We start from the raw sequence: 17,518 nt of genomic DNA, 5'->3' as shown, positions 1-17,518 counted from the left end.
AGGAGCCTGGCGTGGGATCGCGAGTTGGACACAACTTAGCAACTAACCCACCAACCTGTTCAAGGTCAATCAACCAGTAAGTGGCAGAGACAAAACTCAAATCTAGGTCTAGTTTGATGCCAAAGCTGTTATTTTAGCCACTTTTCCATAACGCATTCCTACTAAGAGGAATGTTGCTTGAATCACTGGTTACGGCCATCTTGCAGAGAGATACTGAAACTGGAGTTTTCTTAACACATTCTTAAGCCTGTAAAAACATTTCAACTTCATTTCAGGGGAGAAATAGCTATTTGAGAAATAATCTGATTAAATTCATCAGATAATTAAACCAAGAGAGACTATAATCTTAATATTTTTGTAAAGAACAAACCCATTTTTCAGTTAACGTGATATGAAGAGGAAATGAGCGGAAATAAAGCGCATTTGGAATGGAGCTGCTTAAAACGCAGCAGAGCTGCCTTCCAATTTTTCTGGGAACCAGCGATTCTGCAGTCAACACAAGTTTGCTTTTTTAACAGCTGGGAACACCAGGAATTGTCACACAGCCTCAAGAACTGAGGCTGCCTTGTTCAAACTTTCACACGGGGCCCTCTGTTCCTTTCACAGAGCCCTCTTTTTCTAAACATCCCACAAATGCCGCTGGGAGAGACAGCCTCTGGGCCGGCACCAAGCCTTCAGGGCAGGAGGCACTTGTTTGGGATTCCCGTCTTTCAGTGGTCTTTCTGGTCTCGGCCAGACCCATCTGAAGGACGCTTTGTGGACGATATTTTTCGCCCACTCGCCAGTGCCTAAAGAAGAAACGGGAGGGCAGGAAAGTATTAATAACTTCGGTTTGGTGGTTGAGGACAGACCCTTGAGCAACGGAGGGACCAAGAGCCCACAGGCCCTCCCTCAACCTGACGCGCAGTGCCCAGCCCAGCCCGAGGGGCGGAGGCAGCGCGCCGATCGCCCCGCCTCCCGCCGGCCATTGGCGGGTCCGAAAGACGCGGGGCGTTGTCGGTTTGAATGGGAGCGCCTGGAGCTGGGCGCAGGCGCAGACGCGGGGCGCGGTAGCGAGCGGGCGGCGCTGCGGGACCCCTGCGTGGCGGCCGACGCTGGGGGCGGTGGGGAGGGATCGGGACTTCTGGCCCACGTGACCTGGGGGCGGGGGGCGCGCGCCGGCCTCCCGCGGTGCCTCTGCTTGGGGACCTGCCGCGGGAGCGGCCGCTGCCACCCGCCTGTTGCGCAGGTGGCCGCTGCTGCTGCAGCTTCGCCGTCTCCGCCGCGCTCCCTACACTCGCCGGCCCCCGGGAGGTGAGTTCGGAGGGGCGTTTGTGGACGCCAGACGGAGGGAGGTGGCAGGGAGGGGGGCTCCTTTGTTTGCGTCAGGAGGGGGCTGGAGTGGTCGCGGGGACGCAAGTCGAGAAATCAGAAATTCGGGGTGAGGAGTAGCCCGCTCCGGGTCGAGCACTCAGTTTCTTTCAGGTTGGACATTTAAAAATTAGAGTACATCCTAAGGGCTTTCTTCCCTAGTTTGTTCATTTAATAAAAAGGACAGTACGATACGAGAACAACTTACGTATTCTGAGTGTAACAAAAACGCGAAACCCCGTGGAATTAAATCCGAGAAGGATGGCGTTTCTTGAAGTGAGTTTGCTGTCTAGAGCAGGCAGCCTTTGTCAGACACCTGCGTTTACCATATTGAAGTTAATGGACTCTGGGGAAATCAACCTGTCGCTTTACCACAGAAATTGATAGTTGCTGCAAAAAGTTTTAGTAAGCATTGAATGTCAAGAAAGCCCTTTCCTGAAAATCTAGAGTATCTTGGAATAATAAATCTATAGTTTCCTTGTTTAATGGTAACCAGTTAGCTCATTTTTAAACTGGTATCATTTGAACTCTTAAAGAAAACGACTAAGGGTGGAAATTTTATTTGCTTTAATGTATAATATAACCCTCCCGTGGAATTAAACGAAGTAGATCCTTGGCTTTCCTTTCATTCGGCTTGTATTGGAGTCTCTGGTGGCCTGTGTGGGAAGCTGAATTTTGAAGCTGCCACTTTAGAAGGGTGCAGGGAAGATTTCCGGCTTGATAATCACCTGTGCGATTACCTGATAAATGCCACTTTTGCTTGGCTTGTCGTTATTCAAGAAGCAGCGTTGGCTGACCGTTTAGAAATCACTAGTCATCGTTTAAAGGGGGCAGATCGCTTTTGGTTGACGTGTGAGTGTGTGTGTAGTGTGGAGGCTCAGGGGAGGAGGGACAGCTTACCTTGAAGTTGATACAGAGTAAAAAGTTATGTGTTACTGTTTTAGAAGGCATTCCCTCCAAATCCTCTTTGGCTGGATAAGCTGTTTAGTTGTATTAACTTCTGTTATTAAATCAGACATGCAGTGTTACAATGTTTTAATATAAATCTCAGACTTGGTACTAGGCTAATTAAAACAAAGAATATAGTAGTTTTTAAAATGGCCTTGTTCTTAAGCATAAAATGCCTCTAATTTACCTAAAAGATAAAAACTTTGTAATTAGATCTCTGGAATTTTAAAATTGAAAACATGACATAGATTTAGACTAGCATTCTAAATCTAATAGACATATGATTTTTAAAAATAACAATGGCAATTATGATTATTTCTACTATATTGAGTACTTTTGTTAAGTACCAGAGCCAGGCATTGAGGTGCTTTTTGTAAATCATATCGTTAATCACCAAGACACATGTTGGATAAGTTTCACTATGCCAAACCAACCCTGAGAGTTTAACGAGATCTTTTAAGTAATAACTAGTCACTGTGCAGAGATTCAAACCATGGCCAAGTCCCAGCTGCTTCTGTGTGTTTCTTTAAATCTCCAGGTCTAGGGATTCCATTTGTAGAGACATAATCCCACTTTTAAGATGCCTGTATATGATGTGTTTTGCTGTGAACTATGCAGAAATATTTCAGCCCTTCTTTTTGGACAGCTGTTCTCCTTTCAATACTTTATAAATTACATAACACTTTCAATATCCTTCTAATTGTCCTTATAAAAACAAAAATATGAGTAAGATTCTTCCTGAGTTATTTACATAAATATAAATATCCTTTTTACTGTGGAGCAGAAATGTACTCAAGTCTGGTTTTCTCACTACCATATGATTCTTTGCCTCTTTATAGTTCTTACCTTCTTCAGGCAAGAAATCAAAAAAGTTTGTTGGACATCGATTCTGTGCCAAGCAGTTTGCTTGGTGTTGTGAGATGAGGAGAGAAGGCTTTATTTTCAATAATGGTTTCTGGAGTTTTTGAACTAACTTTCTTCTGTCAGTTTATCTTCCTAACACAGATCCAACTTTTCAATTCCTTCATTGAAAAAATCACAAGATTTCTCATCATACAAATACAAGGCCAAATACTCCTTCAGCCACATGTATATTCAGAGTCCCTCACAATTTAGTACCTTCTTAGACTTCTCTTTTCTGACTCCTAACCCCATAAAGTGGCACACTTTCTCTACAGTCCCACCCCCTTTGCTTTTATGTGAGCATTTCCCTGTGACTAAAATGCCTTTTCTCAATTTACCTAGTAGTAAGGTTTACCCATCCTTCAAGTTGCAGAACAGATTTCCTTGCTTCAAAAAAACTTTTCTTAGTCCTTTTAACTTAGAATCATTCTTCCAATATCATCTCAAAACATTACTGAATTTGAATAGAAACATTTTCACACAGAATGGTGATAACTTTTGGAAGGAGAAAGCAGTTATATTTTCCTGTGAAGAATTCAGAATTCAAATGCTCTAGGGATTCTTTTAAGGCATATATAATCATTTTACATTTGGGATTTATTTCTCCTTAAAAATGTATTTGAAACCAGTTTTGTCATTTCGGAGTTTTTCTGTTAAGAGAACTGATTCATTGTCATTTACTAACTCAAGAACAAGGCTCAGTTAGAAGGAACCACTTCTTTTCTCTTTCACTATTTAGTTCTTCATACATGTATTAATTGGTTTAAGCTGCTGGCTGACCAACATTGGTAGTAGTAAAAGGCTGTGAGTCATATTTTCTGGTGACTTGGTGACCAGGTTTTCTCCAAGTTATGTTCTCCCCGTTGTTTACAAATAAGTATTTCTTTTTTTTTTTCTGTCATAGTAATGTGTTCATAAGATGATGTTTATTTTGTATTCTTTGAGCTCCTGTTAATTGCATTGTTTATCCAATAACTTATTTATTAGCAAAAGGTACAGATTGGAAAGGGCAATGTATATATTTAATGTATATATTTAGGGTATTTTTATTTTAAGGAAATCGGGCTTAATGTGAATCATAGGGTTTTTGGATTGCAGACATTTTTCTTGTGATTACCTGGCCTTATAACCTGAGTAGTTGTTTGTAATGTACTGAAAATATAATTGGAATTGATTGAATTTAGAATTTAAAAAAAATTATCATTGTGTCTTCTATAACCTTGATATTAAAATACTGCTTTGTGTCCAATTTTACATGTTTACAGTAATTAACTAAAGGTGACTTATATGTTTAATTGAAACTCCTCCAAAAGGTTATTGATTTGACTAATGATTAAAAGTACAGTATATTCAAAATTTTTTATAGGAGGGAACATTAACATTATTTCTAAACTCTGGACTTCACTTTGAGGAGAAATAAGACCAAGTAATAGGGAAAAAACTACTAATTTTATTCTAATGAACACAGATGAGACTTTTCTCCTTTAGTTGGACATATTTATATTTTTAAATATAAGTAAGTAGTCTTGTTGAAATAGGATTTTTGATTCATTAACTGCTTTGCAGGGGGAAAAGGTAACCAAGGTTAGAGCTGTTGCATAAAAGAAACTTCCTTTGATTCTTGAAATTTTTAGGCAACTACCTCATCATATCCCATTCAGCAGTTTCAGTGATTAGCGTGGTCACTGGCATGATTCATATTGGCTCCATGTATAATCTAAAAATAGAGCCCCTTTCTAGTCTATCACCTTCCCCTCAGGAAAATATTCAATATTCAACTTCTTTCTGTTCTATCATGGGCTGCCAAACCCTAAGACATTTAGGAGGCTGCCTGTGCGGTAATGATTATATCTGCAGTGCTTCATGTAGAGACTGTTGGAAACTTCTGTTGACTACAAACATTCAGCATGTCTCTTGTAAGTAGCCTCATACAGTTGGTCCTTCCTCACTCTTAAACAGCAGTGCTGAGATGAAGGCTTGAGCTAGTCAAATCTTTCTTCTAGATTCCATTTTGTTTTAGTATGTATCTAATTTGAAATTTCATGTGTGACTTTTTTTAGTATTTTGATTATCCAGGGAGCATATTCTTTGAAGTCATTTTAGCTTTATATGATGGGTAGAAATATAAATATTCTTCACCAAAATGGAAGGTTATGTATACTAGTTGTTTAGAATGGTGAACTTTTAGGTGTAAGCCTTTGAAAACATGATGGGGAATTCTTATATTACTAAAATTGCTTTTGGATTATACCACTTTATGATGGGGAATCCTTATATTACTAAAAATGCTTTTGGATTATATTACTTTATGATGGGGAATCCTTATATTACTAAAATTGTTTTTGGATTATATCACTTTATGATGGCGAATCCCTCTATTACTAAAATTGTTTTTGGATTATACCACTTTGAAATCGTTGTATTCATTGTTTTGCCTTTTAATGTCCACAGCCCTGAACCTAAATTTCTTTTGTTCTGATCTGCCAAGAATAAATGCAAGAGTTTAAAATTAATAGTGCTTTGACTTTGCATGTATTTGCTGTTTTTCAAAATGATCCATGAGGATTAATTTCAAAATAAATAAGAACTCTTCTGACTGATGGTGTGCCTTTAAGATATAGATTTGCCTGGAATCTAGAACTATTATTCTAATCTATTCTTTGAATTTATTTTATTTATTTTGCTGATCAGTGGTCACAAGCAGCTTATTAGAAAGTCTTTAGAATAAAATATATATTTAGTAAGCAGTTACACTGTTAGTTATTGTTTTTTAACCTAACTTGGCCTAACATCTTATAGACTTACATTGATTGTTGCAAACTTAAAGGTTAGCAATAAGTTAAGATGTAACCTTAGTTGATGTACGTACTTTAGGATTATATATTTGCTAAAAGAAAACTTTATTGATACAGCTTTTACAGCATACTCTGGCAAATTTTCTCCAGAGTGATAGAGAAAGAAATGATGTACTTTACTATGCACTATTATTATTATTTTTTATTAATTTGGAATTGTGTAATTTACATTGGATATATATGACAGTTATCAGTTAACACTAAAACTATATGTAACAGTATAGATAGATATAGATACACAGATGTGTATAATCTGAAATTATGTTTAATTCACAGTATTATGCAACAGTTATATTATTGGTAGAAACTATGTTGAATGAAGAATCAGACTTTTTTTGCATTGCCTTATTTTTTTATATCTTAGCAATTTCTCCTTAATTTTGCCACTGAATCATCACAGTTTTTAACATTTGAATCTCATTGGTACTTTACAAATTTTAATCTAAGAAATATTAATCTCTCATTCTACTTCCCCCACCCCCATCCTTCCCCATTTATCAAGTGTTATCTGATTTAAAATTATCTTAAGTTTGATATCTTTTTGTTTCTTGTGAACATAGCACTTACCAAGCACAAGTTTAATATAAATACTCCATTTATTTCATCTCTGAAGTATGACTCTTACAGTCCAGTTCATCAATTACTGTGCATATTGCTACTGTTCCACCTATCCTCATAATTGGAAGTCTTGTAAGCTGCTGTCACTGTTTGACCTTTGCCCCTCTTCAAGCCATAGGGCATTATTTTCATTTTTCTGTAGGTACTCTTAGCTAGGTTACTTAATCAAGTACCTAGTCATTCTTGATCCTGACTGCACTTTCTTTAGGCACTAATTTCTCACATCAGTCTTATATTCTGATGGCAGAGTAATTTTTCTTTGATTGGCTCAACACCTGCCACACTGAAATCAAGCTCTGAACTCTTGTTGGGCTTTGCTTGCTACAGCTTTTGCTTTTTCTTACACTCCGCATACTCTAAGTAAACTTCCTGCTCTTACCTTCCCACTCTGAATTTTACAGGCACTGTTCCTTATACTTGCCATCGTGTTGCCTCTATATCCTTCAGATAAAATGTAACTAGAAATAGATGGTTGGATCAGGTGACAAGCCATATTTAGACCATCTACAAATAAATTAGTGTAAGCTTACAGAAACCTAATTTGACAGAAAATAGTTCCCTAAGGTAGTTACTTGAGTTTATTTTATAAGAGGATGTTTCGGCATCCTGCTTTGCTACCCCATTAGCGCTATGATGTGTGTTGCTGCTCTAACCTGTACCCTGAATTCTAAAGTGGAAGAATTTTATTTAAATATGTCCTTCATTCTTCCTCAATATTTATTCCAGTTCCAACTTATAAACAGCTACTATGTCTGATTTGAAACATCACAACTGAAAGGGATTTGGGGAATTTGAGCATTGTACTTTAGAGGGAATTATTAAGATAAGAGAAGTTTAAAGAATTTAAATTATCAAGCCTGGAGGCAAGAAAAGTAAGTTATATTTATTATCAAGTGGGTTTTACTAGTATATAGAGATACATGAATGAAAGAATCAGACCAAAAGTTATTGGCATTTAGGTTACAGTCAGTAGATGGTTTAAATAAATTGAAATGTGTATGTGTTAGTCGCTCAGTCATGTCTGACTCTTTGCGACCCCACGGACTGTAGCCCACCAGGCTCTTCTGGCCGTGGGATTCTCCAGATAAGAATACTGGAGTGGGTTGCCATTGCCTTCTCTAGTAAATTGAAATAAGGACAAGAAATACACAGTTAACTCTTGAAAACTGTGGAGGTGTGGGGTGCTGACCCCTTGTGCAGTGGAAAATCCATTAATAATTTTACATTTGGCCCCTCTGTATCCATGGTTCTACATCTGTGAAGTGAAGTGAAGGGAAGTTCCTCGGTCATTTCCGATTCTTTGTGACACCACGGACTATACAGTCCATGGAATTCTCCAGGACAGAATACTGGAGTGGGTAGCCTTTCCCTTCTCCAGGAGATCTTCCCAACCCAGGGACTGAACCCAGGTCTCCCACATTGCAGGCGGATTCTTTACCAACTGAGCCACAAGGGAAGCCCAAGAATACTGGAGTGGGTATCTTATCCCTTCTCCAACAGTGTGGATGGCACCCCACTCCAGTACTCTTGCCTGGAAAATCCCATGGATGGAGGAGCCTGGTGGGCTGCAGTCCATGGGGTCGAAAAGAGTCAGACACAACTGAGCGACTTCACTTTCAGTTTTCACTTTCCTGCTTTGGAGAAAGAAAGGCAACCCACTCCAGTGTTCTTGCCAGTAGAATCCCAGGGACAGGGGAGCCTGGTGGGCTGCCGTCTATGGGGTCGCACAGAGTTGGACACGACTGAAGCGACTTAGTAGCAGTAGCAGCATAGCATCTATTTATTGAAAAAAGTTCTCCTATAAGTGGACCTGTGGAGTTCAGACCCATTCAAAGATCAGGTGTAATTGTAACTGTCTATCCCCTGTTTTCCCTAGTCACCTAGTTTGAAGATACTTTGTTGCCAGTGGAGTATATCAAGTCTGGGATTTATTGTTTACTCTAATTGCATACCTTGGACAGTGTCTAGAAGTCTGACTGGGTATGTAACTGGGGAGTCTGCCTGTTTTGACTTCCAAGCAGGTAATTAGACATGAGGCAGTCTACATGCTTCTGTCAGTTTCTAGGATATGGAAAATACTTAATGCTTTCTCTTTATCTATAGTCAGAGCAAAAAATGCTGTAAGTTAACAGTTTTGTTAGTAGTGTGGTTTTTGGAGCATTGCTGTTAAACCTGGGAGGTGCTTTTAAGGGCATATGTGTTCTTTGTAAATTATTAGTTGTAAGTCTTAATGGAGGTGGAAGTTAAACTTGATGACTTCTTAATATTCTTTCAAACCTGTAATTTCCATTCCATTTCCTGGTCCTGTCATTAAATTTTCTTATCTTAATGAAAAATTTATGATTTAATATTATTGTAAATTTTATTAGTGTTGTACTAGTAATATATAAAAATACGCAGTGAGTTTGTTAACTCCATGTGGAGCATGAATGAACATATTGTTAATAAACTGGTTAGAGATTTTTGCAACATGAATCATTGAATAAAGAATTACTTGTTTGTTCAAGAATGTACAGTGGGGCAAAGATAGCCTCTTCAATAAGTGGCGCAGGGAAAACTGGACAGCTACATGCAAAAGAATGAAATTAGAACACTTCCTAACGCCGTACACAAAGATAAACTCAAAATGAATTAAAGACCTAAATGTAAGACCAGAAAGTATAAAACTCTTAGAGGAAAACATAAGCAGAACACTCGATGACATAAATCAAAGCAAGACCTTCTATGACCCACCTCCTAGAGTAATGGAAATAAAAACAAACATAAACAAGTGGTACCTGATTAAACTTAAAAAAGCATTTGTACAGCAAAGGAAACTACAAACATGGTGAGAAAACAGCCCTCAGAATGGGAGAAAATAATAGCAAAGGAAACAACTGACAAAGAATTAATTTCCAAAATACACAAGCAGTTGATATAATTCAATATCAGAAAAACAAACAACACAATCAAAAAGTGGGAAAAAGACCTAAACAGACATTTCTCCAAAGAAATACAGATGTCTAACAAACAAATGAAAAGATGCTCAACATGGTTTATTATTAGAGAAATGCCAATCAAAACTACAATGAGATACCACCCACACCAGTCAGAATAGCCATCATCAAAAAGTCTACAAACAGTAAATGCTGGAGAGAGTGTGGAGAAAAGGGAACCCCCTTGCATTGCTGGTAGGAATATAAACTGATGCAGCCACTATGGAAGACAGTATGGAGAGTCCTTAAAAAACTAGGAATAAAACCACCATATGACCTAGCAATCTCATTTCTAACCATATACCCTGAGGAAACCCAAACTGAGAAAGACATATGTACCCCAATGTTCATTGCAGCACTATTTACAATAGCTAGAACATGGAAACAACCTAGATGTCCATTGACAGATGAATGGATAAAGAAGCTGTGGTACATATATACAATGGAATACTACTCAGCCATAAAAAGGAACACATTTGAGTCATTTCTAATGAGGTGGACGAATCTAGAACCTATTATATAGAGTGAACTCAGAGAAGTATAAATATCATATACTGACACATATATATGGAATCTAGAAAGATGGTAGTGATGAATTTATTTTCAGGGGAGCAGTGGAGAAACAGACATAGAAAACAGACCTAAGGACATACGGTGGGGGCGGGGGGAGGAGGGGGAGGAGCGAGATGTATGGAGAGAGTAACATGGAAATTTACAATACCATAAGTGAAATAGATATCCAATGGGAATTTGCTGTATGACTCAGGGAACTCAAGTAGGGGCTCTGTGACAGTCTAGAAGGGTGGGGTGGGGAGGGAGATGGAAGGGAGATTCAGGAGGAAGGTGTACCTACGGCTGATTCTGGTTGATGTGTGACAGAAAGCCATAAAATTCTGTAAAGCAAATATCCTTCAATTAAAAAAATAAAGTGGCACACAAAAAAAAGAATTACTTGTTTGTTCAGTGACTAAATGTAAGATAAATACTACTTAATTGTTACAGAGATTGAATTTAAGAGTAACTTTTGGGGGATACTCTCCCATGAAAATAGTAAAACCATTTATAAATTGTCTTGGTAAAATGGTGAATTACATTTTTTACAGTTCTGTATGCAGTCTAATCAAGTAAGATATTTTGCAGTACCATTTATATACATTTGTTAATTTAATTAAATACTTATATTTTAATAAGTATGAAGTTAACTTTTTTTTTTTAATACTTGGTGAGCTTGGGGATTTCATTATGATACCACGGCTGGAAAAATATTTCAATTAAATTGTAATTTAACTTAATTCTAATACCTCACCTTCTGCCCCATACTATAAATAACCTAAACCTCAAAGTGGTAGTTAAAAACAGTTTAATTGACAGTTTAGCTGTTGTGTAATTTAAATGTACTTTGGAGCTGTTGCTCTGAATATGCTAATTCCCTTAATGTGCCTGCGTGCCATGTCGCTTCAGTCATGTCTGACTCCTTGCAACCCTGTGGACCATAGCCTGCCAGGCTCTTCTGTCCATGGGATTCTACAAGCAAGAATACTGGAGTGGGTTGCCATACCCTCCTCCAGGGAATCTTCCTGACCTAGGGATGGAAGGGATTGAACCTGCGTTTCTTATGCCTCCTGCAGTGGCGGGTGGGTTCTATACCACGAGCACCATCTGGGAAGCCCAGTTTCCTTAATGTTTTTTATTAAAGAAAAAAAGTACAATGGAATTCTAAACAAAAGGAAAAAGAGATTTGTTTGGTTTAATAACCGTTACCCATCTTTTCCTCCTTTCTTAAGATACTGCTTCATTTGTTGGCCAAGAGAGAGGATAAGAGGAGTAATATTTTGTGTTTTTTATATGCCACATTGGTTATTAATATGAAAACCTCACTTGGTCTAGGAAGTCCCTCTAGACTAATCCTTTCTACCTTTCTCCTGCTCTGTTCCCTACTATCCTTTCTAACTATAGTTAATTAACAAAGCAGTGAGTGTCTATTAGTTAGAGTATAGTTTATGTTATAGCTGAAATATTTAAAGGGATGTTATGTGGAAAAGGAGTTAGGCTTTACTGGATGGCAGTAGAAGGGGGAAATAGGTAGAAATGGAAAGATTGCTCAAAATATGGAATAGCTTGCTAAAAGGACTATTCAAAATTAGGATTAGCTGCCTTGTAACCTTTCTGGGAATGTTGTAGTAGTATGTTGGACTAACTGACCTATGGGGTTGTTTATAACACTGGATTCCAGGAATACATACACACTCACACAGACACACATGTGTATAATTTTATTTATGTAGGCACATATATTTTATTTTCGCCTTGTTTCTCTTAACTGTTACCTTAAAGGTTGTAGTTGAGTTTCCTCTTTGATTCCCTTGTTGATCCATTGGGGTTTTTTAGTAGCATGTTGTTGAATCTCCATGTAATTATTTTTTTCCTCATTTCTTCTTCTGTGGTTAATTTCTGATTTCATGCTGTTATGGTCAGGAAGGATACTTGAGTTAATTTCTATACTCTTAAATTTGTTGAAGCTTCTTTTATGCCCTCGTATGTGATCAGTCCTGGAAAATGTTCCATATGCACTTGAAAAGAATCTATATTCTGGTTTTTTGGATGTACTGTCCTGAAAATATCAATTAAGTCTAACTGCTCTGTTATATTATTGAGTATCTCTTTTGCCATGTTGATTCTTTGAATGAAAGATCTGTCCACTGAAGTGAGTAGAGTGTTGAAAAGTCTCCTACTATTATTGTATTATTATTGTATTATTGTATTATTCATTTTTCCCTTTATATCTATTAGTATTTGTTTTAAGTATTGGGTGCTCCCTTATTAGATGCATATATGTTTAATTTTTTTTAACACCAAAAACATTTTGTATTGGGGTATAGCTGATTAACAATGTTGTGGTGGTTTCAGGTGAACAGCAAAGAGACTCAGTCATACATATACATGTATCTATTCCCCTCAAACCCCCAACTGGCGCATAACATTGAGCAGAGTTCCATGTGCTATACAATAGGTCTTTGTTGGTTATCCATTTTAAATCCAGCAGTGTGTACGTGACTTTCCCAAAGTCCCTAACTGTCCCTTCCCCCGGCAACCATAAGTTCATTTTCTAAGTCTATGAGTTGTCTCTTTCTGTTTTGTAAATAAGTCCATTGGCCTGATTTCTTTTAGATTCCTTACGTAAGGGATGTCATATGATATATCTCTTCGCTGACTTACTCCACTCACTATGCCATTCTCTAGGTCCATCCATGTTGCTTCAAATGACCTTATTTCATTCTTTTAATGGCTGAGTATGTATACCACATCTTCTTTATCCATTCTTGTGTCAGCAGACATTTAGGTTGCTTCTATGTCATGGATATTGTAAACAGAGCTGCAATGAACATTGGGGTGCATGTATCTTTCTGGGCCATGTTTTTCTCTGGGTATATGCCCAGGAGTAGGATTGCAGAGTCATATGGTAGCTCTTTTTTAAGGAAAATCCATACTGTTCTCCATAGTGGCTGTACCAGTTTACATTTCTGCCAACAGTGCAGGAGGGTTTCTCTCCACACCCTCTCCAGCATTTGTTGTTTGTGGATTTTTTGATTATAGCCATTCTGACTGGTGTGAGGTGATACCTCATGGTAGTTTTGATTTGCATTTCTTTGATAACTAGTGATGTTGAACATCTTTTCATGTGCCTATTGGCTATCTGTATGTCCTCTTTGCAGAAATGTCTTTTTAGGTCTGCCCATTTTTTGAGTGGGTTGTTTGTATTGATGCTAGTAAGCCTAATAAGCTGTTTTGTAAATTTTGGAGACTTAATTCGTTATTGGTCGCATCATTTGCAGATGTTTTCTCCCAATCTCTTTTCATTTTGTCTATCATTTCCTTTATTGTGCAAAAGCTTTTGAGTTTAAGTGGGTCCCATTTGTCTATTTTTGCATTTATTTCCATTATTCTGGGACATGGATTTAAAAGATGTTGCTGTGTTGTATGTCAGAGTGTTCTGCCTATGTTTTCCCCTAGGAGTTTTATAGTGTCCAGTCTCACATTTAGATCTTTAATCCATTTTGAGCTTTTTTGTGTGTATGGACTTAAGGAATGATCTAATTTCATTTTTTTTTTTTACATGTGGCTGTCCAGTTTTCCCAGCACCATTTGTTGAAGAGACTCTTTCCAACATTGTGTAGTCTTGACTCCTTTGTCATAGATTAATTGACCATAGGTGCATGGGCTTATTTCTGGGTTTTCTATCCTGTTCTGTTGTCTATATTTCTATTTTTGTACTGGTAACATACTGTTTTGATGACTGTAGCTTTGTAGTATAGTTGGAGGTCATGGAGCCTGATTCTTCTAGCTCCGTTTTTCTTTTTAAAGATTGCTTTGGCTATTCGGGGTCTTCTGTGTCTCCATACAAATATTGAGATTTTTTTTTTATGTTAGTTCTGTGAAAAAATGCCATTGGTAATTTGATAGGGATTACACTGAGTCCTTAGATTGCCTTGGGTAGTATAATCATTTTGACAACATTGATTCTTCCAATCCACGAACATGGTATATCTTTCCATCTGTTTATGTCGTCTTCAAGTTCTTTCATCAGCATCTTATAGTTTTCAGAGTACGGGTCTTTTGTCTCCTTCAGTTCAGTTCAGTCACTCAGTTGTGTGTGAATCCATGGACTGCAGCACACCAGGCTTCCCTGTCTATCACCAACTCACAGAGCTGCTCAAACTCGTATGTCCATCAAGTCAGTGATGCCATCTGATCACCTCATCCTCTGTCATCCCTTTCTCCTCATGCCCTCAATCTTTCCCAGCATCAGGGTCTTTTCCAGTGATTCAGTTCTTCACATCAGATAGCCAGAGTTTGGGAGCTTCAGCTTCAGCATCAGTCCTTCCAAAGAATATTCAGGACTGATTTCCTTTATGATTGACTGGTTTGATCTCCTTGCAGTCCAAGGGACTCTCAAGAGTCTTCTCTAACACCATAGTTCAAAAGCATCAATTCTTCAGCACTTTTTTAATGGAAAACTCTCATATCCATACATGACTACTGGAAAACCCATAGCTTTGACTAGACAGACCTTTGTTGGCAAAGTAATGTCTCTCTTTTTAATATGCTGTCTAGGTTGGTCATAGCTTTTCTTCCAAGGAGCAAGCATCTTTTAATTTAATGGCTGCAGTTACATTCTGCAGTGATTTTGGAGCCCAAGAAAATAAAGTCTGTCACTGTTTCCAGTGTCCAGTCCCATCACTTCATGGCAATTAGATGGGAAAACAATGGATACAGGCTTATCATATATGGCCTTTATTATGTTGAGTTATGTAACCTGTATGCCCACTTTCGGAGAAGGCAATGGCACCCGACTCCAGTACTCTTGCCTGGAAAATCCCATGGACAGAGGAACCTGGGAGGCTGCAGTCCATGAGGTTGCTGGGAGTCAGACACAACTGAATGACTTCATTTTCCCTTTTCACTTTCATGCATTGGAGGAGGAAATGGCAACCCACTCCAGTGTTCTTGCCTGGAGAATCCCAGGGACGGGGGAGCCTGGTGGGCTGCTGTCTGTGGGGTCGCACAGAGTCAGACACGACTGAAGCGACTTGGCAGCATGCCCACTTTCTGGAGAGCTTTTTTTTTTTTTAAATCATAAAAAGTAATTTTCTTTTTTTTTGGTATCTTTATCTTTTTGGTATCAGGGTGATGGTGGCCTCATAAAATGAGTTGGGAAGTTTTCCTTCCTCTGTGATATTTTGGAAAAGTTTCAGAAGGATAGTTGTTAACTATTCTCTAAATGTTTGATGGGCTTCCCTGGTGGCTCAGCTGGTAATAAATCCACCTGCAATGTGGGAGACCTGGGTTTGATCCCTGAGTTGGGAAGATCCTCTGGAGGAGGGCAGGGCAACCACTCTAGTATTCTGGCCTGGAGAATTCCATGGACTGTATAGTCCATGGGGTCGCAAAGAATCAAATGTTTGATAAAATAGACCTGGGAAGCCGTTAGGTCCTGGACTTTCGTTTGTTGGGAGGTTTTTAATAATAGTTTCACATTTAGTGCTTGTGATTGGTCTGTTCATATTTTCTATTTTTTCCTGGTTCGCAGTCTACGGAGATTGTACCTTTATAAGAATTTGTCCATTTCTTCCAGCTTGTCCGTTTTATTGGCATATAATTTTTATAGTAGTCTCTTATGACCCTTAGAATTTCTATGGGGTGAGTTGTAACTTCTCCTTTTTCATTTCTAATTCTACTGATTTGAGTCTTCTCAAACCTTTTATCCTTGATAAGTCTAGCTAAAGGTTTATCAATTTTATCTTTTCAAAGAACTGGCTTTTGGTTTCATTGATCTTTGCGATTGTTTTCTTTGTCTCTATTTCATTTATTTCAGCTCTAATCTTTATGATTTCCTTCCTTCTACTAACTTGAGGTTTTGTTTGTTCTTCTTTCTCTAGTTGTTTTAGATGCAAGTTTAGCTTGTTTATTTGATGTTTTTCTTTTCTTGAGGTAAGATTGTATTATTATAAACTTCCCTCTAACTGCTTTTGCTGGATGTATATATGTTATTCTTTGAAAATAGGACTTCAAGCAAAACATCTTGTATTCCTTTTGCAGAAATGTTGCTGAAGTGCTGCTGAAAGGGCCAGAGATGCAAGGATTTGGGACACATTTTGAACCTTTAAGCTGTCTGACATTGACCTCCTTTCATTATTAATAAAGAAGAAGCAGGAGCTTAGGATGTATTAACACCAACTCATTAATATACTAACCGGACAATGTTCTGCAACAATTCTACATTGTAGAGCTGGATTGGCACAAAATAAAATAATTTCTTAGTATACCCAGCTTATAATATGACTCGATGGAGGAAAATTTGATAAGCATGAGAGAAGACCATTCTTTTCATGTTCGTTACAGGTAAGACTGCTGCTTTCTTAGTGGGTAATTTTAATACTTATTTAAACATGTGTTTAACTCTGATCATTTGAAATTTAAATATGAAAATATTAAAAATATACTAGCCATAGTTAGTATCTCCTTTAAACAGTGTTTTTTTTTGTTGTTGTTGTAGTAAGTTTTTATATCCTTTCTGTAGGAAAATGGTAGTAGAGAACAATTATATTCTATAGTTTGTTTATTAATGTTCTGTGGAAGAGTTTATGATTAGTTATTTTAAACTGTGTTACTCTTTTATAATGCAAATATAAAAGTGAAATATAATTCTAAATCTTCGAGGGTAGAAGATAGATTTTGTAGTGTGGTTGGCTGAACGACCTAATTTTTGTGTTACAATTTTTAAACAGTGATCTTTTATAAATGAGCTTTTAAGAAAAGGGGTGTTAATGTTGGAATGGGTAGGTACTTTCTAAACATGATAAACTAATAGTTTAATATTTAGTAGTAAAATATTAATGATATTTCTGAGACATTTAGGAACAAAGCAAGAATATTTACATCATCATTATTTAACATTTATTTTGGAAGTTATGCTCATTGTTCTTAACTGTAAAATAAACACTATTAGAATGGAAGACTTAATTATCAGGTGATTAGATATTAATAGATTCCATATCAAAACTGTTATGAGTTAATATTAAATAAACATCAGAACTTCTAGCTTTGAATAGCATTCTTATCCCTGATGAGTGAAGATGTTTGATACCAAACCTTAGGTATCTTAGCGCTTGCATAGGAAAGAGTGAGATTTACTGTCATTTGCTTTGGAGCTGATGGTTCATGTTAGGGCATGGTGCCAAGAAAGTTTATCTAGGTGAGCTGAGGGCATTTTTATTGCAAATTTAAAAGTTTCAAATGAAAATGGAAGACATTCAATATAATTTAAATGAATTTTTAATAGAAATGCTCTTGCTATACCCTCTGGGGCAT

At 37.5% G+C, this 17,518-nt stretch overlaps 1 protein-coding gene across 2 annotated transcripts in view; it reads left to right on the top strand.

The window, feature by feature from the left end:
• The first annotated feature begins 1,075 nt into the window (after positions 1–1,075).
• The window catches only part of GPSM2 (G protein signaling modulator 2), a 50,381-nt gene continuing 33,938 nt past the window's right edge, over positions 1,076–17,518 (top strand). The window contains exons 1-2 of one of the 2 annotated variants that reach the window (XM_040232158.1): positions 1,076–1,293; positions 16,247–16,549. In XM_040232158.1, coding sequence (XP_040088092.1) covers positions 16,494–16,549 — 56 coding nt within the window. In that variant the 5' untranslated portion in view covers positions 1,076–1,293; positions 16,247–16,493. The remainder of the gene's footprint in view (positions 1,294–16,246; positions 16,550–17,518) is intronic. The other variant, XM_040232159.1, reaches the window with a different exon arrangement.

This window comes from Oryx dammah, unplaced genomic scaffold (genome assembly GCF_014754425.2).
Source record: "Oryx dammah isolate SB20612 unplaced genomic scaffold, SCBI_Odam_1.1 HiC_scaffold_28, whole genome shotgun sequence".
In the NCBI taxonomy this organism is placed as follows: domain Eukaryota; kingdom Metazoa; phylum Chordata; class Mammalia; order Artiodactyla; family Bovidae; genus Oryx; species Oryx dammah.
This window is presented reverse-complemented; position numbering and strand designations above follow the sequence as displayed.